The 27393-nt window shown below is 39.8% G+C and overlaps 1 protein-coding gene and 1 pseudogene across 4 annotated transcripts; one reads left to right on the top strand and one right to left on the bottom strand.

Annotated features, from left to right (window-relative positions):
* Window positions 1-1009: 1009 nt before the first annotated feature.
* Window positions 1010-21824, bottom strand: LOC109883501 (electron transfer flavoprotein subunit alpha, mitochondrial-like; annotated as a pseudogene).
* On the top strand, window positions 21741-27384 carry LOC109883499 (insulin gene enhancer protein ISL-3). Of its 4 annotated transcripts, none has more exons than XM_020475540.2 (6): window positions 21741-21910; window positions 22336-22525; window positions 22984-23246; window positions 24433-24728; window positions 25383-25550; window positions 25830-27383. In XM_020475540.2, exons 1-6 carry the CDS (start codon window positions 21853-21855, stop codon window positions 25944-25946), a joined length of 1092 nt encoding a protein of 363 aa, XP_020331129.2. In that variant the 5' UTR covers window positions 21741-21852; the 3' UTR covers window positions 25947-27383. The 4 variants fall into 4 exon arrangements, with proteins under 4 accessions (XP_020331129.2, XP_031671899.1, XP_031671897.1 ...); XM_031816039.1 differs by having other exon boundaries at window positions 21751-21910; window positions 24433-24716; window positions 25830-27384; XM_031816037.1 differs by having other exon boundaries at window positions 21751-21910; window positions 24436-24728; window positions 25830-27384.
* The last annotated feature ends 9 nt before the right edge of the window (window positions 27385-27393 follow it).

Consider the following 27393-nt stretch of genomic DNA (forward strand, 5'->3'; position numbering starts at 1 on the left):
TTATCCACCGTGATATATAACACTATTATCTACCGTGATATATAACACTATTATCCACCGTGATATATAACACTATTATCCTGATACTGTAGCTTTCCATTATCCACCGTGATATATAACACTATTATCCACCGTGATATATAACACCATTATCCACCGTGATATATAACACTATTTTCCTGATACTGTAGCTTTCCATTATCCACCGTGATATATAACACTATTATCCTGATACTGTAGCTTTCCATTATCCACCGTGATATATAACACTATTATCTACCGTGATATATAACACTATTATCCACCGTGATATATAACACTATTATCTACCGTGATATATAACACTATTATCCACCGTGATATATAACACTATTATCCACCGTGATATATAACACTATTATCCACCACGATATATAACACTATTATCCACCGCGATATATAACACTATTATCCACCGTGATATATAACACTATTATCCACCGTGATATATAACACTATTATCCACCGTGATATATAACACTATTATCCACCGTGATATATAACACTATTATCCACCGTGATATATAACACTATTATCCACCGTGATATATAACACTATTATCTGGATACTGTAGCTTTCCATTATCCACCGTGATATATAACACTATTATCCACCGTGATATATAACACTATTATCCTGATACTGTAGCTTTCCATTATCCACTGTGATATATAACACTATTATCCTGATACTGTAGCTTTCCATTATCCACTGTGATATATAACACTATTATCTACCGTGATATATAACACTATTATCCTGATACTGTAGCTTTCCATTATCCACTGTGATATAACAGTGTATTATTCTGATACCGTAGCTTTCCACAAAGGAAAGCCCAAACATCCACTTGATCAGATTTCAAATCCTCAACAAAATCAAATTGAAAGGTGAGACAGTGTAGCATATCTACTAGCTTTATTATTCATGAAAAATATATCACAATAAAATATGTATTAGATCTAGACATTTTAAGCACCTATTTCAGAAGCATGAAATGCAGTTTAAGGCAGGATTTTCTTTTGGGTAGTTCAAACTGGAAGCTTATAATTGGTTAATGTTTCATCTTCAGATTATAGGATCTTGGTTGGATCATGATGGCGATCACTTCTTCAATGCTGCAGTCATCTCAGGAACAGCCTACAAGTACAAACAGTTCTCATACCCCTGACAGTTTCATTGGCAACAACAACAAAAGACACATCCATTGTCTTTGACTGTTATCTGAAATCAGAGTGTACGTAAACACAGGTAAGATGAGAACTATTGTCACAGTTCTGGACCTGCCTGTTATTATTATCTCTACTTACCCATCACTTCAGCAGAATATTACTAACTTAAACACCAAGTCACCAACACCGGCCGATCACACGCAACGACACTGGTTAATAAATGATGAGCCAAACAAATGGAAAAAGCCACTAGGCTTTCACTTCTCACAAAGGGTCCCTCTTGAAGAGTCTGGCAAAGCTTGGGCACTGGATCTGGATCTGCCACCTATGTATTTATGCCTAAACTAGAGGGTAGAAATGCTGCCTGGAACCCTGTGGCGTTGAGCCCTGCCAAAGTTACCTGAACATGTCAATTAGGAGTGAATAGGTGAAGAGAAACACAGAATCAATATGAATGCCAACACCAGGCAGTCCCCTTAGTTTAACTATCAGGTGGTATTAGTTCCTATTAAGGTTGAGGAGTGGAAGTTACTCTCTGAGCAGGAGGTCCTCTCATGAACTATCCACTGATACATTCACAAGTTCGATATTTCAGTACATCTGTTTTTTCATTAGGTGGAGTAATATACAGTTCCAAATGGTTCCTATTCTATCAATCACAATAACTGATTCAGGCATTCAACAGAGAAATGTTTACACTCGGAGAGAGTAAGAACTCAACTGCATATTCATTTAAACATGAGTTCACTCAATGTTATTTTAGGCTAATCCCAGAAACCTAGTTAATGGATTGTAACTGAATAAGGCACAACTCAGTAAGCCACAAGGTCTCTAGAAGTTTTGCTTTCTGAGATTAAACAACTGAATAATATGCAAATGTATGAGAGGGAAAACCAGACATTAACATTGCCTTTAAAACAGGTCAAATAGATGGCTGCACCACCAAGCTAATGAATCCCCATTATTTAAGACTGAACGGCAAATGGAAGGTGTCTTTTAATGATTTATAATGATAAACCAAACTATTCAATTAATTTTATCAATCAAACTCATTTATAGAGCCCCTTGTACCTAAGCAGTTGTCACAAAATGCTTTTACAATGACATTATTACACAGGAATACTTTTAATGAGCAACTAACTGACAGCCTGGGCCTCTGATCAGACAGGAAACGGCTTGCGGGAGGTCTCTAGTGAACCAGGAAGTGCCTCAATGTCACAATCAGAGAAGAAGAAGAGTGAATTAACAGTGACCATTAGACATTTCCCTTAATAATTGAAATGTTTGAATAAAGGCTCAGAGGGAGTCAGTTTAAATGCATTAACATTAGTCAATCAGTCATTGATGTGTCTTATTACAGCGTCATTAACTGAGGAGGATATCTGAGAAATCACCTCTTTCTTGCGTTTTTAAAAATATGTTTTGCTATGGTATACTTAAGCAACAAGCCACGGGGGGGTGTGGTATATGGCCAATATACCATGGCTAAGAGATGTTCTTATGCACGACGCAATGCGGAGTGCCTGGATATAGCCCTTAGCGGTGGTATATTGGCAATATACAACAAAACCCTGAGGTGCCTTATTGCTATTATAAAACGGGTTACCAACGTAATTAGAGTACTAAAAATACATGTTGTTTTTTTCATACCCGTGGTATACTGTCTGATATACCATGGCTGTCAGCTAATCAGCATTCAGGGCTTGAACCACCCAGTTTATAATAATTTATAGCTAATTAAGGACCTAATTTAACCAAAACCAATTTTATGTTTGCTTTTATCAGGAAACCACTTTTGGTAGAATAAGGTCCATATTATTAATATAACAAATACACATCGTATTAATAAACCTATTTTAAATCCTCCTGAGGGTACTAGAAGAATGACTCTTAAAGGAGAGATGGACAGGGTGTGACAGGGATCTGTAACGATGGCATGAGGGTGTGATGGATATTTCCCTCAAGACTCCTCACCACAATTTACCCATCAGGACTAACCAGATCTCAAGTACATGAACACTGACACTTTAAATGCTGTCATGAATTAGAAATACTGGGCACCATACAGGTTAAATCCAGTGTATCAGTGTTGCCTTGGATAACACTCATAGCACTTCACTAAACCTTTACAGGGTGTGGTGTACAATACTTCATTTAGCCAATGCTGAAGATCTAGGTCCACCTCCTTAAGATGAACTACCTCCATATAGGGATTCATTTCACATCTTTAGTATCACAATATCTAATCGTGTCATCATTGACAGTCTTACCTTGAAGAGATCCTCCACCAAACCGTAGTCAGCTACCTGGAAAATAGGTGCCTCTGGATCTTTGTGGACGGCAACGATTATCTAGAAATGAAACACAAAAACACGTGTCACAGTTCGTCTCAGTACGTGTACTAACCTGTCCTCTGAATGAAAATGCAAAGCGGTATGCATACTATACATGGATTGCCTCAGAATTTTAATGGAGGCTAAACCAAACAATTAAATCATAAATTACAAATATACATTGCTATGTAAACTGATGATCCACGTCCTAAAGCAGTGAGTCAGCATCCGGCATTAGGACAATATCAGTCACTATGATAAGAATCCAAATTAAGTCAAAATTTTAAAAACAAAGTTGTATTAAAAATAAAGTTGTATTATTTAAAAAATAAAGTTGTATTACCATCCCTTACTACTCCCTCACGTGTTATACACACACTATGCTTTCATGACATATTGCATAGCTTGTTAAAGCAGCAAACATACAAACCCAAATTAGCTGCACTTAAGTGATGTCACTTATGAATGTTTCTTTTTTTAAGTGGATGAAAGTGATTTTGAAAACAGCTCCGTGACATCAAGCGGCTGGATATACGTAGAAGCAGAGTACATCTCATACAAAACAAATAGATATGGGACTATGGCTGCATAATAGTACATAATACTGTGGTCTGACACATTCAGAACACATCCCACACAAGACACTCTCCTCTTAAGAAGCTCTGAAGCAAGAGAGAGAAAATACAAATAAATTATACATCATTCTTTAAAAAGCTTCTTCAGGTTCCCTTTTAAAACATACTTCTTAAGTGCACGGGATCCCGGAGCAGATAGCTCGCCTTGGTGGAAGAAATCCACTCAGGAGACTGTTGTCATGGCTACGAAAGACTTTCTCCATTTTACATTTACATAAAACAGTTCTCTTCCAGGGACAGATGTATTCTGCCCTCCACTTGTTGTAAAAGTGGGTCAACTACAGTGAAAAAAGAGGAATACAAATAAGAGAAAGTACTCTGACCAAGTTCATTCAAATCCTCCTCATATATAGACATTCTGAAAGAGTGAATTGCTATAATACTATTAATGAGGTAAATTGGTGCAGTTGTATGACACCCATTTTGGCTTTTTCAAATCAGCCTATACAGTAACAGTGTTAACTGGACTGATTATTGGAATGGGTGATCTTTATACTTTCAGATAACTTGAAGATATCAAATTATTGTTTTTTTATCTTTAAAATGAGTTCAGTTTCAAAGAGTTGTAAATGTTTTTTATTAATTAATTTATGTTTTTACATTAATACAATTTATTTTAAATCAATATGACATTTAATCAGTATCCCCATTGTTTTACTGTATGTATGTCTTTACTTGTTAATCCATCACTGTGCAAATTCCATAAAAGGCGGTAGAATAAGCTTAGCTACATGAAATTGTGATAAACATGAGGGTGAGACGTATTTATCACTCTCCTGGTGACAAGGTGCTACATCACAAAGAGCTCCGAAGAATTTAATAAAATAATCGACACCACAGTTAATTTAGCAATCAGACGCACAAGCCCCATAACTATATGTACTTATGCATGACTTGCGACAGCAAGAATCAGCAAAAAAACATGTTTTAAAAAGCACAACTTCTTTAGGGAAACATTGTTACATTTTCAAAAACATCTTGCTGTATAAAACACTTCCTGTATTTTGTTTGGAGCACTAGAAAAACTCTGAATATCTTGCATCCTCAAATACATTTTTAACAAATCTATTTTACATTTGTTTAAATGTGAAGAATTATCCACAAGTAATAACACAGCCATACCACAATAATACCACTAGCTTATTTAGACTGCTTAGTTTGATGTGTGTGATGTGGTGTACCTTGCTGTTCTTCATCCCAGCCAGGTGCTGAATAGCTCCAGAGATGCCCACTGCGATGTAGAGTTCCTGGATATTATATCCAGGAACTCTACATGGCAGTGGGCAACACAACATAAAATAGCCAGTCAGTATATAATAATGTAATATCAAAAATGTAATTCATATGTATATTTTTGCAATAATACTACACAGACATTATACATAAATAAATCAAATAAATCAGCTTTCAAGTTTTAATCAACAGAGTGTTTATTGTAGGGAGAACAAAAAAATATATTCTGAAAAGAAAATCGGTCTCAACCAAATGAATGAAAAGGTTTGGACACAATATGATATGTAAAGACTATTGATTTAACCATTACTTTTCAACAACTTAAAATGAGAAGATGATGCGTGTTTGCACACAGAAATACACAGCATGGCAATCAGAGAATCCCTATGACCACAGCCTTATGAGATAGGCTCTTCTAACCAGTAGTCTGGTGAACCAAGTTGCTGTGACCATAAGTGACCAACACCAGAACCACAAACTGAGCCCCAATCCCCCGGAACCCTTTCCACCATACTCTGACCCGATAGGCAGTCAATTCCTGAACATACATCTCAATGGTTTTGACCAGTGTGGTCCTTTAGGGTGTCTGACAGCCAGAGTGTGGGGGCCTGGGCCCCTGGCTGCAACATTACCATCCATTCTCCAGGGAGCAGCACATCAATTGCTTTCAGCTAAATGCACTCACATATGAATATTTCAGTAGGATTTAATGTTTCAGCTGCAGCCCCAGAGGAACAGAGCATCAATTTGTGAACACAGTTCTCCCGGAGTTAAAAGCCAGGCCGGATAATACAGTATGAAAGGCACTGTCAATCCAGAGGCCTTTTTTCCCCCCAGACTGGGAGAGAGAAAATAAAAAATAGAAAAGCTTCTCCCTGTTAGCCTCCAAGTAGGTCCCCAGCTGGGTATAAACAGCTTTTTGAAAGTTTTCCACTACAAACTGCTAGACTTGGGGGGGTCATTTAGCCCTGGATGTTTTTAAAGTATATGTAGGGAGAGGAGGAGAATGGCCAGACGATTTGCCAAGCTTGGCCAGTTTTTCCCTCCTCTTCTGCCTGTCTGTCTGCTTGCCTGTCTGGTGTTCGGTCTCTCCACAGCTGCTGTGAGCCGTGGCAGCAGGGCAGGGACTTGGTGCACTCGCTGGCCTGTTAATAAAATCCCCCAAAGTGATGCTGAAACCCAATGGTTCACACAGCACAGCTCCCCTCAGGTGTGAGAACACAAGCTCCTGTACACACAGCCAGATTGTGACACAACGGAATTAATCAACCAGGTGATCATGGGATGCTGCTGTGTGCAAACAGACAGCAAAGGACAACAGGTTGGCTAACGATACTAAATACTGTTAGACTGGCTTGGTGGCATCTCAGGACTGAGTCCTATAACTGGTTTGACAGAAGAATCTATGATAATCTAGGATTTGATTTGATATTCAATGCCTTGAAAAGCATATGAAAAAAGGGTAAAAGTGAAGTCTTTATTTTGTTATATTTCTACTGTTGGCCTACATGTGACAAAGCTTGTAAAGATGAGAAAATTATAAAGTCATCACTTGAAATTATTACTTTAGTCCTCTAAAATCATAAGTAAAAGACTATATCAACCTGCATCATTCAGAAACCACCAATGCCTATACAGTGCTCTCACTTAACAATAGCCTTATATTATAAATCTTTCAGTCTTTGTTCCTTATGACAAAACCTGAAACAATTGTATGTCATTATTTTAATCAATTGTTATCATATCCCATTTCAAGTAAAATACTTAGTCTTTGTAAGTAATTAACAAGAATACAATAATTGAAAACGTTATTAATTTTACCAGCGTTGTTTTGACTGGTACATTGAGTCAAGCGGAGGTGTTGCTCTCCTCATTTAAGTGACACGGCGTCTTGTAAAAGCCACTAATAAGTTTTATCCTGATGAGTGCAGTTCATAATAAAATACACGACAACACATGTGTAAACTAAAACAGGCCACTGACAGTTACACTAATAAGGTCATAATGGCCCAGGTTCCTGAAGCCAACAATGCAGAAATGCCCGCAGGCAGCAATCAAAAATGTATCCTAATTATCATGTGAATACTGCATCACCTCTAAAGAATGATAAATTATAAATCCACAACATGGTTCCCCTCTCAGACTGGCATGAGGAAAGATGTGATTTCTTTTGGGGGGGGGGGGGGGGTCGGAGCGTTTCTGAAGGCTTGTCATGGAATTATGGAGATAGACATACCATCCACTGCTTACTGTGTAGGGAATCTACCTATAACTTTAAATATAGACAGTACCAGTCAAAAGTGCAGACACACCTACTTAATTAAGGGTTTTGCTTAATTTTTACTATTTTCTACATAGTAGAATAATACTGAAGACATCAAAACTATGAAATAACACATGTAGTAACCCAAAAAATTTAAATACATCAAAATATATTTTAGATTCTTCAAAGTTGCCACCCTTTGCCTTGATGACAGCTTTGCACATGTTTGCCATTCTCTCGACCAGCTTCACCTGGAATGCTTTTCCAACAGTCTTGAAGGAGTTCCCACAAATGCTGAGAACTTGCTGGCTGCCTTTCCATCACTCTGCGGTCCAACTCATCCCAAACCATCTCAGTTGGGCTGAGGTTTTTATTTTATTTTTATTTTACCTTTATTTAACCAGGTAGGCAAGTTGAGAACAAGATGACATGGAGCCAGTGGGTTTGGCGACGAGTATGAAGCGAGGGCCAGCCAACGAGAGCGTACAGGTCGCAATGGTGGGTAGTATATGGGGCTTTGGTGATAAAACGGATTGCACTGTGATAGACTGCATCCAATTTGTTGAGTAGGGTATTGGAGGCTATTTTGTAAATGACATCGCCAAAGTCGAGGATTGGTAGGATGGTCAGTTTTACAAGGGTATGTTTGGCAGCATGAGTGAAGGATGCTTTGTTGCGAAATAGGAAGCCAATTCTAGATTTAACTTTGGATTGGAGATGTTTGATATGGGTCTGGAAGGAGAGTTTACAGTCTAACCAGACACCTAAGTATTTGTAGTTGTCCACGTCCCTTTGAAGAGGGGGATGACCGCAGCTGCTTTCCAATCTTTGGGAATCTCAGACGACACGAAAGAGAGGTTGAACAGGCTAGTAATAGGGGTGGCAACAATTTCGGCAGATAATTTTAGAAAGAAAGGGTCCAGATTGTCTAGCCCGGCTGATTTGTAGGGGTCCAGATTTTGCAGCTCTTTCAGAACATCAGCTGAATGGATTTGGGAGAAGGAGAAATGGGGAAGGCTTGGGCGAGTTGCTGTTGGGGGTGCAGTGCTGTTGTCCGGGGTAGGAGTAGCCAGGTGGAAAGCATGGCCAGCCGTAGAAAAATGCTTATTGAAATTCTCAATTATGGTGGATTTATCAGTGGTGACAGTGTTTCCTATCTTCAGTGCAGTGGGCAGCTGGGAGGAGGTGTTCTTATTCTCCATGGACTTTACAGTGTCCCAGAACTTTTTTGAGTTAGTGTTGCAGGAAGCAAATTTCTGCTTGAAAAAGCTAGCCTTGGCTTTTCTAACTGCCTGTGTATAATGATTTCTAGCTTCCCTGAACAGCTGCATATCACGGGGGCTGTTTGATGCTAATGCAGAACGCCATAGGATGTTTTTGTGTTGGTTAAGGGCAGTCAGGTCTGGGGAGAACCAAGGGCTATATCTGTTCCTGGTTCTAAATTTCTTGAATGGGGCATGTTTATTTAAGATGGTTAGGAAGGCATTTAAAAAAAATATCCAGGCATCCTCTACTGACGGGATGAGATCAATATCCTTCCAGGATACCCCGGCCAGGTCGATTAGAAAGGCCTGAAAGGTTAGGTGATTGTGGAGGATAGGTAATCTGATGCAGCACTCCATCACTCTCCTTCTTGTCCCTTACACAGCCTGGAGGTGTATTGGGTCATTGTCCTGTTGGGTCATTGTCCTGTTGAACAACAAATGACAGTGGGACTAAGTGCAAACCAGATGGGATGACGTATCGCTGCAGAATGCTGTGGTAGCCATGCTGGTTAAGTGTGCCTTGAATTCTAAATAAAATCACTGACAGTGTCACCAGCAAAGCACCCCCACACCACCTCCTCCATGCATCACGGTGAGAACCACACATGCAGAGATCATCCGTTCATCTATTCTGCGTCTCACAAAGACACGGCGGTTGGAACCAAAAATCTTACATTTGGACTCATCAGACCAAAGGACAGATTTCCACCGGTCTAATGTCCATTGCTCGGGTATTTTGGCCCAAGCAAGTCTCTTCTTATTGGTGTCCTTTATTAATGGTTTCTTTGCAGTAATTTGACCATGAAGACCTGATTCACACAGTCTCTGAACAGTTGATGTTGAGATGTGTCTGTTACTTGAACTCTGTGAAGTATTTATTTGGGCTGCAATCTGAGGTGCAGTTAACTCTAATGAACTTATACTCTGCAGCAGAGGTAACTCTGGGTCTTCCTTTCCTGTGGTGGTCCTCATGAGAGACAGTTTCATCATAGCACTTGATGGTTTTTGTGACTGCACTGACTGACTTTCATGTCTTAAAGTAATGATGGAATGTGGTTTCCTCTTTGCTTATTTGAGCTGTTCTTGCCATAATATGGACTTGGTATTTTACCAAATAGGGCTATCTTCTGTATACCACCCCTACCTTGTCACAACAGATTGGCTCAAATGCATTAAGAAGGAAAGAAATTCCACAAATTAACTTTTAACAAGGCAAACCTGTTAATTGAAATGCATTCCAGGTGTCTACCTCATGAAGCTGGTTGAGAGAAAGCCAGTGTGCAAAGCTGCCATCAAGACAAAGAGCAGCTACTTTGAAGAATCTCAAATATAAAATAGATTTTGATTGGTTTAACACTTTTTTGGTTATTACATATGTGTCATTTCATAGTTTTGTTGTCTTCACTATTATTCTACCATGTAGAAAATAGCAAAAATAAAGAAAATGAGTAGGTTAGTCCAAACTTTTGACTGGTACTGTATATATAATATTACTGTAAATAGTATATTACATTTGTTTACATCAATTATATTTCCAGTGACCTTATTTGTTTAGAATATTAATTGCAATACACAAGCAATGAATGGTTACTGGTTTAGGATGTTGCGTATCATAGCCTTCTGTGATTGTACACAATGTAAACAGGAAACAACAATATTGGCAGAGTTGTCCATTTTGAGGGGCAAGGTGGACTCACAGCACTTAAGTCTCCTTCCTAATGGGACTGATAAATCATTTAAGACCTTAAAAATCAGCCATTAACTACATTACATTACCACTTCAGACAGCCCTAATGTGGGTCTGATGACAGCTGGGATATCCCTGTCGCGAGCCAAATGACCCATTTATCCTTTTTAAGCCTATTCAATTTTAAATAATTAAATAATGTCACAATACAGAGTATTGTCACACATTGTGATTTTGTTTGTATTGTTTTGGATAACAAGTGTGTGCTTGCCTGTATTAATTCCCTTTAACCTGATGTAGCAGGCATAAGAGAAGCGCCTGAGCGGAGTTCCCACATTCGGTTTTCAGCGGAAAAGGAAGATAGGTTGAAAATAGCTGTATTCCTGAAAATCGGAACATGCAACTCGACTCAGTCTAATTCCCTTTGCTGTGAGGGGTCTGTCTTGTGGCTTGTTGGCTTTGTCAAAACATACACAGCCTTTCCACACACACCCCAATCCACACACGTGCTAACTAACACACTGTACACACAATTGAATGTAGGAGACAGATAGGCCATCTTTGGAACATCAAGATCGAGAAAATACAGTGCATTCAGAAAGTATTCAGACCCCTTGACTTTTTCCACATTTTGTTATGTTAGACTTATTCTAAAATGGAATAAATAAATAAAATGTCCTCAATCTACACCCAAACCACATAATGACAAAGCGAAAACAGGTTTTTAGAAATGTTTGCACATTTCAAAAAAATAAAATATCTTACTTAAGTATTCAGACGCTTTGCTATGAGACTCGAAATTGAGCTCAGGTGCATCATGTTTCCATTGATCATCCGTGAGATGTTTCTACAACTTGATTGGAGTCCACCTGTGGTACATTCAATTTGATTGGACAATGTTTGGAAAGGCACACACCTATCTATATAAGGTCCCACAGTTGAAAGTGCATGTCAGAGAAAAAACCAAGCCATGAGGTTTAAGGAATTGTCCGTAGAGCTCCAAGACAGGATTGTGTCAAGTCACAGATCTGGGAAAGGATACCAAAACATTTCTGCAGCATTGAAGGTCCCCAAGAACACAATGCTTCCATCATTCTTAAATTGAAGAAGTTTGTAACCACCAAGACTCTTCCCAGAACTGGCCGCTCGGCCAAACTGAGCAATCGGGAGAGAAGAGGAGGTGAAGGGAGGTGAACAAGAACCTGATGGTCACTCTCACAGAGCTGCAGAGTTGCTCTGTGGAGATGGGAGAACTTTCCAGAAGGACAACCATATCTGCAGCACTTTTACTCCTTAGTAAAAGGCACATGACAGCCTGCTTGGAGTTTTCCAAAAGACACCTAAAGACTCTAAGACCATGAAAAAGAAGATTCTCTGATCTGATGAAACCAAGATTGAACTATTTGGCCTGAATTCCAAGCGTCACGTCTGGAGGAAATCTGGCTGACCATCCCTACGGTGAAGCATGGTGGTGGCAGCATCATGCTGTGGGGATATTTTTCAGCAGCAGGGACTGGGAGACTAGTCAGGATCGAGGGAAACATGACCAGAGCAAAGTACAAAAGAGATCCTTGATGAAAACCTGCTCCAGAGAAGAATGGGAGAAACTCCGCAAATACAGGTGTGCCAAGCTTGTAGCGTCATACCCGAGAAGACTTGACGCTGCAATTGCTGCCAAAGGTGCTTCAACAAAGTACTGAGTAAATGTGATATTTCAACAAAGTACTGAGTAAATGTGATATTTCAACAAAGTACTGAGTAAATGTGATATTTCAACAAAGTACTGAGTAAATGTGATATTTCAACAAAGTACTGAGTAAATGTGATATTTCAACAAAGTACTGAGTAAATGTGATATTTCAACAAAGTACTGAGTAAATGTGATATTTCAACAAAGTACTGAGTAAATGTGATATTTCAACAAAGTACTGAGTAAATGTGATATTTCAACAAAGTACTGAGTAAATGTGATATTTCAACAAAGTACTGAGTAAATGTGATATTTCAACAAAGTACTGAGTAAATGTGATATTTCAACAAAGTACTGAGTAAATGTGATATTTCAACAACAAAAAAGTTTGATCTATATACTACCATTCAAAAGTTTGGGGTCACTTAGAAATTCTGTTTTTCGAAAGAAAAGCAAATTTTTTGTCCATTAAAATGACATCCAATTGATCAGAAATACAGTGTAGAAATTGTTAATGTTGTAAATTACTATTGTAGCTGGAAACGGCAGATTTTTAATGGAATAGGCGTACAGAGGCCCATTATCAGCAACCATCACGCCATTGCAGCTTCATTAAATAGTACCCACTAAACAGCAGTCTCAACGTCAACAGCGAAGAAGTGACTCCGGGATGCTGGCCTTCGAGGCAGAGTTGCAAAGAAAAATCCATATATCAGACTGGCCAATAAAAATAAAAGATTAAGATGGGCAAAAGAACACAGACACTGGACAGAGGAACTCTGCCTAGAAGGCCAGCATCCCGGAGTCGCCTCTTCACTGTTGAAGTTGAGACTGGTGTTTTGTGGGTACTATTTAATGAAGCTGCCAGTTGATGACTTGTGAGGCGTCTGTTTCTCAAACTAGAGACTCTCATGTACGTGTTTTCTTGCTCAGTTGTGCACCGGGGCCTCCCACTCCTCTTTCTATTCTGGTTAGGGACAGTTTGGGCTGTTCTGTGAAGGGAGTAGTACACAGCGTTGTACCAGATCTTCAGTTTCTTGGCAATTTCTCGCATGGAATAGCCTTCATTTCTCAGATCAAGAATAGACTGGCGAGTTTCAGAAGAAAGTTCTTTGTTTCTGGGCATTTTGAGCCTGTAACCGAACCCACAAATGCTGATGCTCCAGATACTCAACTAGTCTTAAGAAGGCCAGTTTTATTGCTTCTTTAATAAGAACAACAGTTTTCAGCTGTGCTAACATAATTGCAAAAGGGTTTTCTAATGATCAATTAGCCTTTTAAAATGATAAACTTGGATTAGCTAACACAACGTGCCATAAGCGCGAACCACTGCTTTTAATCAGGGCAAGGTGACCGGAAACATGACCGAATACAAACAGTGTAGCTATTCCCTCCGCAAGGCAATCAAACAAGCTAAGCGTCAGTATAGAGACAAAGTAGAGTCGCAACTCAATGGCTCAGACACAAGAGGTATGTGGCAGGGTCTACAGTCAATCACGGATTACAAAAAGAAAACCAGCCCCGTCGCAGACCAGGATGTCTTGCTCCCAGACGGACTAAACAACTTCTTTGCTCGCTTTGAGGACAATACAGTGCCACTGACATGGCCCACTACTAAAACCTGCGGATTCTCCTTCACTGCAGCCGACGTGAGTAAAACATTTAAACATGTTAACCCTCGCAGGGCTGCAGGCCCAGACGGCATCCCCAGCCGCGTCCTCAGAGCATGCGCAGACCAGCTGGCTGGTGTGTTTACGGACATATTCAATCAATCCATATCCCAGTCTGCTGTTCCCACATGCTTTAAGAGGGCCACCATTGTTCCTGTTCCCAAGAAAGCTAAGGTAACTGAGCTAAACGACTACCGCCCCGCCCCGTAGCACTCACTTCCGTCATCATGAAGTGCTTTGAGAGACTAGTCAAGGACCATATCACCTCCACCCTACCCGACACCCTAGACCCACTCCAATTTCCTTACCGTCCCAATAGGTCCACAGACGACGCAATCGCAACCACACTGCACACTGCCCTAACCCATCTGGACAAGAGGAATACCTATGTGAGAATGCTGTTCATCGACTACAGCTCAACATTTAACACCATAGTACCCTCCAAACTCGTCATCAAGCTCGAAACCCTGGGTCTCGACCCCGCCCTGTGCAACTGAGTACTGGACTTCCTGATGGGCCGCCCCCAGTTGGTGAGGGTAGGTAACAACATCTCAACCCCGCTGATCCTCAACACTGGGGCCCCACAAGAGTGCGTTCTGAGCCCTCTCCTGTACTCCCTGTTCACCCACGACTGCGTGGCCATGCACGCCTCCAACTCAAGCATCAAGTTTGCAGACGACACTACAGTGGTAGGCTTGATTATCAACAACGATGAGACAGCCTACAGGGAGGAATGTGGTGTCAGGAAAATAACCTCACACTCAACGTCAACAAAACAAAGGAGATGATCGTGGACTTCAGGAAACAGCAGAGGGAGCACCCCCCTATCCACATCGATGGGACAGTAGTGGAGAGGGTAGTAAGTTTTAAGTTCCTCGGCGTACACATCACGGACAAACTGAATTGGTCCACCCACACAAGACAGCGTGGTGAAGAAGGCGCAGCAGCGCCTCTTCAACCTCAGGAGGCTGAAGAAATTTGGCTTGTCACCAAAAGCACTCACAAACTTCTACAGATGCACAATCGAGAGCATCCTGTTGGGCTGTATCACCGCCTGGTACGGCAACTGCTCCGGCCCACAACCGTAAGGCTCTCCAGAGGGTAGTGAGGTCTGCACAACGCATCACCGGGGGCAAACTACCTGCCCTCCAGGACACCTACACCGCCCGATTTCACAGGAAGGCCATAAAGATCATCAAGGACAACAACCACCCGAGCCACTGCCTGTTCACCCCGCTGTCATCCAGAAGGCGAGGTCAGTACAGGTGTATCAAAGCAGGGACCGAGAGACTGAAAAACAGCTTCTATCTCAAGGCCATCAGACTGTTAAACAGCCACCACTAACATTGAGTGGCTGTTGCCAACATACTGACTCAACTCCAGCCACTTTAATAATGTAAAAATGTATGAAAAATGTATCACTAGCCACTTTAAACAATGCCACTTCATATAATGTTTACATACCCTACATTACTCTTGTCATATGTATATACTGTACCCGATACCATCTACTGCATCTTGCCTATGCCGTTCTGTACCATCACTCATTCATATATCTTTATGTACATATTCTTCATTCCTTTACACGTGTGTGTATAAGGTAGTTGTTGTGAAATTGTTAGGTTAGATTACTCGTTGGTTATTACTGCATTGTCGGAACTAGAAGCACAAGCATTTCGCTACACTCGCATTAACATCTGCTAACCATGTGACAAATTAAATTTTATCTGGAGTGATGGTTGCTGACAATGGGCCTCTGTACACCTATGTAGATATTCCATTAAAGAATCTGCTGTTTCCAGCTACAATAGTCATTTACAAAATTAACAATGTCTACACTGTATTTCTGATAAATTTGATGTTATTTTAATGGACAAAAAAAAAGTGATTTTCTTTCAAAAACATGGATATTTCTAGGTGACCCCAAACTTTTGAACGGTAGTGTATATACAGTTGCAAAAATGTCTAAACACCTGTTTTGATTTGTCATTTTGGGGTATTGTGTGTAGATTGATGAGGGGAAAAAACAATTTAATCCATTTTAGAATAAGGCTGTAATGTAACAAAATGTGAAAAAAGTTAAGGGATCTGAATACTTTCCGAATGCACTGGAGAGTAATGAAGGTCAGCAAAAGTGCACATACAGTTCAATTAAAGTCATTCAACAAGACCAAACATAATTACATTTGTAATCCAAAATAACTCAATTAAAATATAATTTTACAGAACATTTAATATGATAGTGTGATGCTGAAAAACTGAAACAATCATATACAATTTATTAAAGTTATGTTATTATTTTCTTGTCAGGTTGCTCACTAAGAAATATTGTACGTTGGTTTCTGCTGTGACACAGTGAAATAACAGAGACAATAAAAGGATGTGTGTTGTATCACTTACAGGTGCTACAATCTTGCCAGTCTGGCCGACCTGCATGTCATTGGGGACGTAGCCAGCATCCACAGCAGCTCTGGAAGCCCCCACTGCATTCACAACATACAGCAGGTGATTAATACACATGATCATACCACGCAGTTACACACAGACAACTGACCTCACACTCTTTCCACTGTCCCTCACACATGCACCCACTCACTCTCAAAGATTCTCTCTCTCCTTCTCTCTGATGTACACACACATGCACCCACTCACTCTCAAAGATTCTCTCTCTCCTTCTCTCTGATGTACACACACATGGTTATTTATACCTGCAGCACCCATTTTGTCAGCGAGGTCGTACAGCAGTTTGAAGTTCTCACCGCTCTCCAGCCCTCGTCCTAATGGGACAAAGAAATCAAGTGCTTGGTCACAATGACCTAACAGAATGAGAGGCCAGGGAATGTGAATGACACATTGGCTAAAGCAGTCAGACAGTGTAAAGCTAAGCCCTTACCTCCGGACACTACCACTTTGGCACTAGTGAGCTCTGGTTATTCGCTCTTGGTCAGGCTCTGCTTAAGTCATTCTGACATCCCCGCAGGAGAGGGTGAGGCAACTGCAACAGAACAGACAGACATAACAAAAAATCTATCTCAAAACGCAGCCAATTTAAATGTGCAATATATTCTTTACACTAGCATCTGAATATGCTGCTCGGGAGCCATAATCAGGTATTGAAAACATTACTGTTATGATGAGAGACAGAGAAAGGTTACTGAGTGGCGCTGCTGTCAACAGTGTAATGGAAGAGTACTGTACCCTGTTCAGTAGCAGCACTGCCTCCCTCCACAGCAGCAGGTTCAAAGGAAGTTCCCCTCACTGTGAACACCTTGACTTTCTCATTGCACTTCACTGTGGCCAGGGCATTACCTGTAGTACAGACACCACGTAAAGTAACACCACATACAATGTGTTTGCTTGGTTAAATTAAGATATATTCTCAGAGCAAAAACCCTCAATATAAGAAAAATGTTTTTTAAATTTGGGGATCTAATAAAGCTTTTGGGTTTTACATGCGATGCAATTCAGGCAATTCTATAAAATACAATGACAAATGTTCACAGTAATAATTAAAAACATGAAAGAACAGACTTGCATTGTAATTGTTTGCATTGTAAGAACTTGCATTGTATGAAGCTAGGGCGGTTCCTGGCATATGCATTGTGTATTACTAATTGGACTGTCTGACAACACCAAAACATCCAAGTGTAAGACCTTTGTCTGGCAAAAATGCAGCAGCAAAATGGTTAAAAACCCCCACTGAATTTCCAACCAGGAAGAGTCAGGCTCTTGCCAAAGTTTAAGTGGATAATTTTAATCAGACCCATCTATATTTTATGATTATAATGTGCCCAATCAAAATATGATCTGAGCTTATTCTTCTTCAGGGAGGCTTTTAGGCTTTCAGACTGACAGCTGGGATGACCAGGGTGGATCTATGTAGTCATTAAGAGGTCAGAAACAACAACAACATGAACTATTATAGCCTCATCACTTTACTAATGAATATAGAACAATCATCTCCATTTAACCCCTGACCCCAGCCCATTAGCAGAGCACTACACCAATACGGAAATCTATCCAATCATTTATTCTGCTGTTTACTTATGCATTATAGGTCGTGCTAAGAACAGGCCTGCAGCGATAAGAAACTATGTTGTAATGCATCATAATTAGTGTGCTTACAAAATATTTGGGGTCACTTTATACCTCAATGGAATAGTTGTTAATTATAAAAGATATTGCAACAGGAATCTCACCAGCGTAAATGGTTCTAACGAAGGGGTCTTGAGATTTGACCTCGGTGATGTCAGAGAGAGTTACAACATCCAGCTTGGCTGACACTCTGGGAAGGAGATTCTGTTGAGCATAATACGGTATTGAGATGATATTCTTTAATTCAACCATATCACCCTGTGGATCTCTCAGGACACAGAGAGGTGATGGGGAGGTTGATTGTTTTAAAATGGGAATGTTTCTCAACATTTTAAGGACTTGGCAAAGTTTGGTACAATAAAGACCAAATTGAAACTATTACAAATAATGTGTCCCTACAGAAACAGTTTAAAGTAGATGATGTCAAAAATGCTATAGTACAGGACGGATACAAACTGCCCTCTGTGAGTTGGATAAAACTAGCTTGGGCTACGGAGACTCAAATACAAAACTGTGTGAAGTTTAGCCCAAGGATGGACAATGGAATTCAAAGTCATCTTTGACAAATGATTGCTGATGATGTTTTTAGTAAAATAAATTAAATCAAATACCAGACAGTATTAGGATGCATCATCTAAAACACATTCATCTACTCAGGGAAATCGAGACCAGACAACCCAGCCTCAGTCAATATGAGTTGGATTACAATACATAAGATATTGTTTAATGCATCCTAATTCAACAGAAATACCATTAGATCAGCAAGTTGACAGTTATATTGCAGAATGACAGATTACTGGGGTAGTAATTGAGGGGTAGTACTACACTTACTGGGTAAAATTGGAAGGAAAAAAAACTTTCAGAAGCATTAAAGCATAATGTTTAAAAATGATGATAAAGATGATAAAAGATGATAGATTTCATGCATGTCTGGATACATAATAAAATAAACTTCCCATGATAAGGAAGGACTTGATCATTATATAGCTATTAATAATATGGGGGAAATGCAGACATGTGAACACTGTTGTGTTATAGTCAGTAACTCACCTTCCCAAAAGCTGAAGCTCCTGCACAGATGTGTGTGAAGTTGAACTGTTTCTGGGAAGCAAGAATCAAAGGAGTCAATTCCTCTGTATGGAGAAAAGAGGACCAGGGTTAAAGTACATATTTAGACCAAAAGGAAGTATCATGCCATTCCATCATTCCAACAGTAAATATCAGGGCCTCCCGGGTGGCGCAGTGGTTAAGGGCGCTATACTGCAGCGCCAGCTGTGCCATCAGAGACTCTGGGTTCGCGCCAAGGCTCTGTTGTAACTGGCCGCAACCGGGATGTCTGTGGGGCGATGCACAATTGGCCTAGTGTCGTTAGGGAGGGCTTGGCCGGTAGGGATGTCCTTGTCTCATCGCGCACCAGCGACTCCTGTGGTGGGCCGGGCGCGGTGTACGGTGTTTCCTCCAACACATTGGTGCGGCTGGCTTCCGGGTTGGATGCGCGCTGTGTTAAGAAGCAGTGCGGCTTGGTTAGGTTGTGTATCGGAGGATGCATGAAATAAAGAGTTAACCATACCAGCCAGCTGTATATCATGAAATACCACACATGCAGGGTTGCAGGGTTGCACCTAATTTCAGCTAGGCTAATCATGATTCTGGTGAGTAGAATCAGGTGTGTTTCAGGAAGGCTGGAGCAAAAACCTGCATACACCCAGCTCTGCTGGAGGATGATTGGCTGCTCCTGCCCTAACAGCTGTTCAGTCATACATCAATGGAAGTTATGTTTTAATGTGGTATTTCATGATTACTGTGGCTGGTATGGTTAACTCTTTATTTCATGCATCCTCCGATACACAACCTGGCCTGGTCTCTCTTGCAAAAGAGATGTTTAATCTCAATGAGACCAACCTGGTTTAATTTTAAAAGTTGCATGCACACCGGTAGCTCTCCTCTGTGGGGCATTGCAGTGACAGTCCTACCTTGGCACCAGACAGGGCTGCAGGAAAGAACACTACCAATCTCCATAATGAAACTGCTTTATAAAGAAGATGATTGTCAATAACTACTATTTTGGTCTTGAATGATAAACTAGACAGCGGGCTTAGGGCAGCGGGCTCTAGCAAGTTAAGTGTAAACAGTAGTGTGTACAATGGTCAATATAAAACACACTGTGCACGACAGGGAAAAAAGGCAATATGAAATACCTTTGTCGAACAACAAAAGGAAGGCTATAGCCATGTCAGGTCAACTGTGTGTTTTGTCCTCCAAGATAACAAAATCACTTGCTAGTTTAGTTTAACCCGAGTCAGGTGACACACTGTACTGTAGCTAGTTATGTTCCCACAATCTGGATTAGTTTCATGCTCTACTCTGACACGATAACAGTTAATAGTTTCAATGTATGTAGCTAACAGTGCAGTTGCAAATTAGAGTGAAAGTATGTTGTCGACATGCCATGTCCTCAACTGACCTCAGTAAGACTTCAGTCAGACTAGCCAACTAGACGTTGGTGACAATCTGAAACGGTAGAAGAAATTGCTGCATTTGTCAACACTGGAGTTTTACATACCAATTGTCCCAAACTTCTTCTGTTTATTGTTGTAAACATAACTGGCTAGCTTTCTAGCTAATCAGCTAAAATCTTGCTAGCTATTTGTCTTGATCTAAACAAAGTGACAGTTGGGAGGCATCAGTTAATTCTCCACTATTGTATCTCGCGAGAACAATGTAGTCTGATCTCTCTTTCGCTTTAAACAGTGAACTCAGAGAATAGCCCTATTTAATCATTTCATTATGAATTCAAAGGTCCTTTTAAAGTGCAAAAGACCAGGGATTTGAGAATGCATGTACTGTAGGCTATAAAATACATGATGTAAGCATTCCATTCCATCCATATACATAAACTTTTATATTAAATTGGAAAAATACAGGCTGATGTAAAATATGGCAACCAAAAGGTCATAAATAAACCTGTGAATTATCTGGAATTATATAATGAGAGCCCTATACTCCAAAATTCCGAGACAATGAAAGGAACCTACCTACATTGTATAAATTTGATTTATGAAATAGAACAAATACATTACAGAGACTTTGTGGATACATTTTACTAAAACTAAAAATCAGGTACCAGTCTAGAGTGGCTCACTGCGCTGCTCTCCTGTCCCGTCATGAAGCAGTAAAATTGTACTTCTAATGTTTCTCCAGTAGGTGTCCTTGTTGTTCTCGAGTAGATGGATGAACTGATTCACATGGTATCAGGTGTCATGACGGGTTTTCTGTGTGCATTCTCCTCTGTCCCAGGAAAAACATGCAATTTACTGCTTACTCCTGCTAATTACAATTCCAATGTAGGCTTAATAAAAGTGTACAGATTTAAAATAATTAACAGTAATTGTCAGGAAATAATGCATCAACCATAAACGTAGGCAAATATCCAAACCCCAAAATACCTTAGAATTACCTATTGCATTCCAACAAATAACCAACTGTTTCAAAATAAATAAACACTTTGAACTATCTAATTCTTTAAAATCTCTAGTGAGACTTGATATGACAGTGGGAATATGTTATGTGGGACGAATGGATGTCCAGTTTTACGCGTGACGTCAGAGAGTGTGTGGGACACTGCAGCGCCTCTTCCCGGGGCCGTCCCACAGTCCGAACTGAAGTTATCAGACAGCCAGGCACAGGCTTCTCACCTCCCTCCTTTCTCCTCTTCTTCTCCTTCTTACTTCTTTTCTGCATCTTATCGCAATCCCGTCATCATTCCTGTATGGTGGATATTATTTTCAACTCTTCTTTCTTGGGTGATATGGGGGATCATTCCAAAAGTAAGTGCCATATTTTTTGCATGTATTTTTATCCGCTTTTCCCAGTGTTGTAGATTACCCTACAAATCGTAGCCTCTGAAATTAAAACATATTCTATTATCGCATTCAAATGCCATCGTGTTTCATACATTTATTTGCATAAAACAAATATAATATATTCGTATTGGTATTGTTTTATTATCCATAATGCGGACTTTTTCTTGTTTATAGTTAATTTTATTTTACATTTATTTTAAAACGATTGTGCGTAATTTCAGAACAGGTTTTAGTCATTGGTATGTAATACAGTGAGAAACTGGGAATATTTCGCTCTGTATAAGACCATTTAAGACGAAGAAGTGACATGCAGGCCAAAAAGTGTGATTTAAGGTGTCATTAACTGTGTACATGGGAAAGAATGGTTACAATGTCTGTGCTCTCTGCAGAGAAGTCCGGATTCGCGATGTGTGTAGGCTGTGGAAGTCAGATACATGACCAGTACATTCTGAGAGTTTCCCCGGACCTGGAGTGGCATGCAGCCTGCCTGAAGTGTGCTGAGTGCAACCAGTACCTGGATGAGACATGCACTTGCTTCGTACGGGACGGAAAAACCTATTGCAAAAGAGATTATGTAAGGTAGGGATTGAAATTCTTTGGAGATATTTTGTTAGTGATTGAACGTATTTTAACGTTGGTGTGAATGAGGAGGTAGCCTACAAACTAATATATTGTATATCCATATACATGCAAGACTTGTACCTAAATCACAGAGGCTTATTAGGCCTAAAAATACAAATATCCTTGTTTTGGAAGGTTTATAAAAAAAAGTGTGCTCAGTCTGTGTAATTCAATGCTAAATGTATCTGTAGTTCATCGCTTTTCTACAATTAAAATAGTTCGTTCAAGTTAGCTTTTATACTTTGATCCTGGCTAAACAATGCACAGTAATATTTATCTTAGCCTTGTTTCTGACGTTCGAAGTAGACCTAGTAATGTAACACTTGGAACAAAAACTGCAGTAACAACAAATCAAATGGCTGTTAGAAGTTGTTGTTTAATTCAATACATTTTTTTGTTTCATTTACTCCTTGCAGGTTATTTGGAATAAAATGTGCAAAATGCAACCTGGGATTCAGCAGCAGTGATTTGGTGATGCGAGCCCGGGACAATGTGTACCATATCGAGTGTTTCAGATGTTCCGTGTGTAGCAGGCAGCTCTTGCCGGGGGATGAGTTCTCTCTCCGGGACGAGGAGCTGCTGTGTCGGGCGGACCACAGTTTACTAATGGAGCGGAGCTCTGCCGGAAGCCCAATCAGCCCCGGACATATCCACTCCAACAGATCACTACACTTAGCAGGTCAGTTGCACATCCAAAACAACACCACCACTGACTTCTGTAATAAGAAGAAGAAGAAGAACAACAACAACAACAACAATAATAATAATAATATGGAGGCAATCATCTTAATCAGAATTATGATATTCATTGTTAGATTAATGATCATAATAATAGCCTGATTGGTTCTCAATATATTTCCTATAATTATCGATAGGCCTAATTTTATGATCATACCGATCGGTAGACTCCAGAAAAAAAATCAGATGCAAGCTTTGAGTCATTAAAATGTCAATAACTAGGCTATATTAGGAAATAGGCGACCAATATCAGACTGACCTTTAAACTTTTCCATGGACAATCACTGAGATATGATTTCATTTTTATACCAAGCTTTTAAAATTGATAGATTTTGAACATAATTGACGTTGGATTTTTTTAAAGGATTTTGATATTTGATATTTGATATTTACATGACTATTTAATAGTGTTGACCCATAATACAAATACAGTAGGCTATAATAACTTCAAAGATTAGGCGAATCCCTACTCCTTGACGTTAGGCCTATCAGGATCATCTGGGTAACAATAAATACGATTTTACAGATAATCTCTTAATGTGAAAATTAAATAATTGTAGTAGATAGAAATGAACGAGTAGGTCTACACACAGTTGCTGTTGTAATAGTTAATTGACTATTCCTTTTAAATTTAACAAAAACTTAATGCATGACATAAACAAGGAGTGTCATAGTGGCGGATGGGAATCTGTAGCCTATTGAACTATAATACAATAAAGCTTACATGCTTTTAGAATGACATTGTCATTGGGCCTAGACATAATTGTTGCTCAATATGGGCGATGTATTTTTAGGGGGGAATACCAAGATCAAATGGAGTACGTGTGAATGGAGAGACTGTTATCGTTAAATATATATATATATTTACGATAACAATCTCTCCATCCACACGTACTCTCTCTCTATATATATATATATATTATAACGCATGGCAAGAGTTGAATAAGATACATTTTAGATTAATAAGAGTAATTAACGGTCTATATAACATATAGCAAGAAACATACTCTAGGAAAAAAATGCATTTGCATAGACTATAATAATAATTAACAATAACAATAATAACAATATAATTCAAACTTTAGGTAATTTCCTTTTTTATTAAATATAATTCCGCCTCTCTTCAGCAGAGCCGGTGACAGTACGGGCACCACACCGAAACCACGTCCACAAGCAGTCAGAGAAGACAACACGAGTGCGAACCGTTTTGAACGAGAAGCAGCTCCACACGTTACGGACCTGCTACAACGCCAATCCGCGGCCAGATGCGCTAATGAAGGAACAACTGGTGGAAATGACCGGCCTCAGCCCAAGGGTTATTCGAGTTTGGTTCCAGAATAAAAGATGCAAAGACAAAAAGAGATCTATTCTCATGAAGCAACTTCAGCAGCAGCAACACAGTGATAAGACTGTAAGCATCTTCGTAAGTTAATCTCGGAAACCTTTTTTTATACTTCTATTAGCCTATTACTTTTTCTTTATGTTTGGTTCATCGTTGAATCCTTACATTTTTGCGATAGTTGAGGTATGTCAGCACAGGCTGGTCTCATAGACTAAACATAACATAGTAAACGAAAATCCGAGATATAAGAATTGCAATTAGTAACATATCATACGAATTGTAATTCGTAACATTTTATACGAAATGGATGATAGACATCCACAAATTAATATCATACCAAACGTGCATATCATACTAATATAAGTATCCAAGATTTTCGTTTACTATGTTACGTCTACCCTTGAGTCCAGGTTGGTCAGCAAAGAAGTACTTGTGGCCAAATGGTTACCTCTTAAATGCAAATAATTCGTTTCTCTGGAATGATTTGACCAGTGCCACACTTGAATAACCCTTGGTCCGAGGCCGGTCATTTCCACTAGCTGTTCTTTCATTATTGTTTTTCTGTATTCAACCTGCCAATAAATAATTTATCAAGAATTCAATTGTGCATGACCTGTATTGGAAAGCAAAGACTACAGAACAAAATCCTGACATTCTGATCTGGGAATTTGATGTTTTTCTTCCTCTACCAAAGTGTAGATTTAATTTGGATTTCCTATTCTAATCTCGTATCAGAGTCTACAGGGGCTCACAGGTACGCCTCTGGTTGCCAGAAGCCCTATCAGGCACGACAACACGGTGCAGGGTAACTCGGTGGAGGTGCAGACCTACCAGCCTCCCTGGAAGGCCCTCAGCGAGTTCGCCCTGCAGAGTGATCTGGACCAGCCGGCCTTTCAACAACTGGTAAGAGAGAGGAGACACATGTGGGTACGCGTAATTACGCACGAACACACATTCAAACTCTCTCACACACACACGAACGCACGCACGCGCGTAAACACACACACACATTAATTTAGATGACAACATTCTCTTATTTTTTCTTCACTTTAATGTCATCAATTTAAAATGTATAATTAATAACGTTAAATGGCAAATTTCAACGTCAGAAGTGGCAAAATGTGTAGCCTAAACAGAGCCAGGACAGATTTATTTTGACATCACTGTCTTTGCACATTACAGGTGTCTTTCTCGGAATCGGGTTCATTGGGAAACTCCTCCGGCAGCGACGTGACTTCTCTGTCATCGCACTTACCCGACACCCCGAACAGCATGGTACCCAGTCCGGTGGAGACGTGAGACCGTGCCACCAGCCTCGGTTCCAGGCCTAGCATGTTCCCGCCCCGGTCCCCGGTCCCCTGCATGTGACCAGCTCATCACAGCGTCCTAAAGACAGAGGAGTCGTTTCGGACATGGAGAGGAAAGTGACATATTCTCAATTTTGAACAATTACCTAACGGCACTATAAAGCAACGCGTACGAAAGCCCTTCTTCTTAAGACAGTTCAGCATTTTTGAGGATATCAGTGACAAAACAAAAACGAACTTCGTTGCATGAACCGAAAGAAGATAGAAGATTCTCGTGATGGATTTACAAAACAGCCTCCCTCCATATTACATTGGAGCCATTTGATGTCGAACCAGATGGACATTCTGCAATTCATTGTGAACATGTCGTGTCTTGGTTTCTTTATGTGATTTTTGATACATTTATTTCGTTATCAAGCCCATAGACTCGTGTGTTTGTCTTAAAAAGGAGCATGATTTCCGAAGATTATATAAAAAAGATTCTTGTTGTTAAATATTTTATCTTAATAGGAAGAGGGCAGGTTGTTTGAGCCTCTCTAACAAAAGTAAGTTATTGTTATTTATTGTCAGGACAACGATTCATAAAGGAATTAATAACTGATCAAAAATAAAACTGTTAAATCTTTATAATGTCTAAGGTACACAGTCTTTGCATAAACTCTTGTAGAATTTCCCAAGATAGGCTTTACACCCCCGTTCCCTCACTAGGCTTACACCCCGGTTCCCTCACTAGGCTTACACCCCCGGTTCCCTCACTAGGCTTACACCCCCGTTCCCTCACTAGGCTTACACCCCCGTTCCCTCACTAGGCTTACACCCCCGTTCCCTCTCTAGGCTTACACACCCGTTCCCTCACTAGGCTTACACCCCCGTTCCCTCACTAGGCTTACACCCCCGTTCCCTCACTCAGCCTGTGGCATGCAGTTCATCAAGTGGACCAGTAGTTATTTGAGCTATAAACATCAAAACCTTCAACCAAAGGTATTCCCAAAACGAGTATGCTTCACGCAAACCTTATAGGCCCCCAGTTCCCCGAGCTACTAAACCACATAGGTGTAGGCCTATATGCAACAAATCAAACACCAATATATTTCTGAATTTATCAAAATAATAATTGTGCTAACAAGGTGAATAAGTTTACAATCGGTTTTAGTTCCCTATTTATCCCTGCATTAGGCTTTAAACCACTGCAAAAAGAGGCCTATTAAAAGTGCGATACAAAATGATGGATGAAAACGTCAATGATCGAATACTGAGGGTCCATTGATGAAAGCATTTGCATATAAATGTTGAATGTTATGACTATTATCAGGCTAATCTGATAGGCCTATTGATTTGGGGGAAATATTTATAATCATGTTAATATGTTATTTTTTACGCAGGCTATTTCATCATTTTAACTTTAAAAAACACTGGAGCTTAAAATTTGCATGTGGAAT

Source organism: Oncorhynchus kisutch, linkage group LG3 (assembly GCF_002021735.2).
Source record: "Oncorhynchus kisutch isolate 150728-3 linkage group LG3, Okis_V2, whole genome shotgun sequence".
Classification (NCBI taxonomy): Eukaryota; Metazoa; Chordata; class Actinopteri; order Salmoniformes; family Salmonidae; genus Oncorhynchus; species Oncorhynchus kisutch.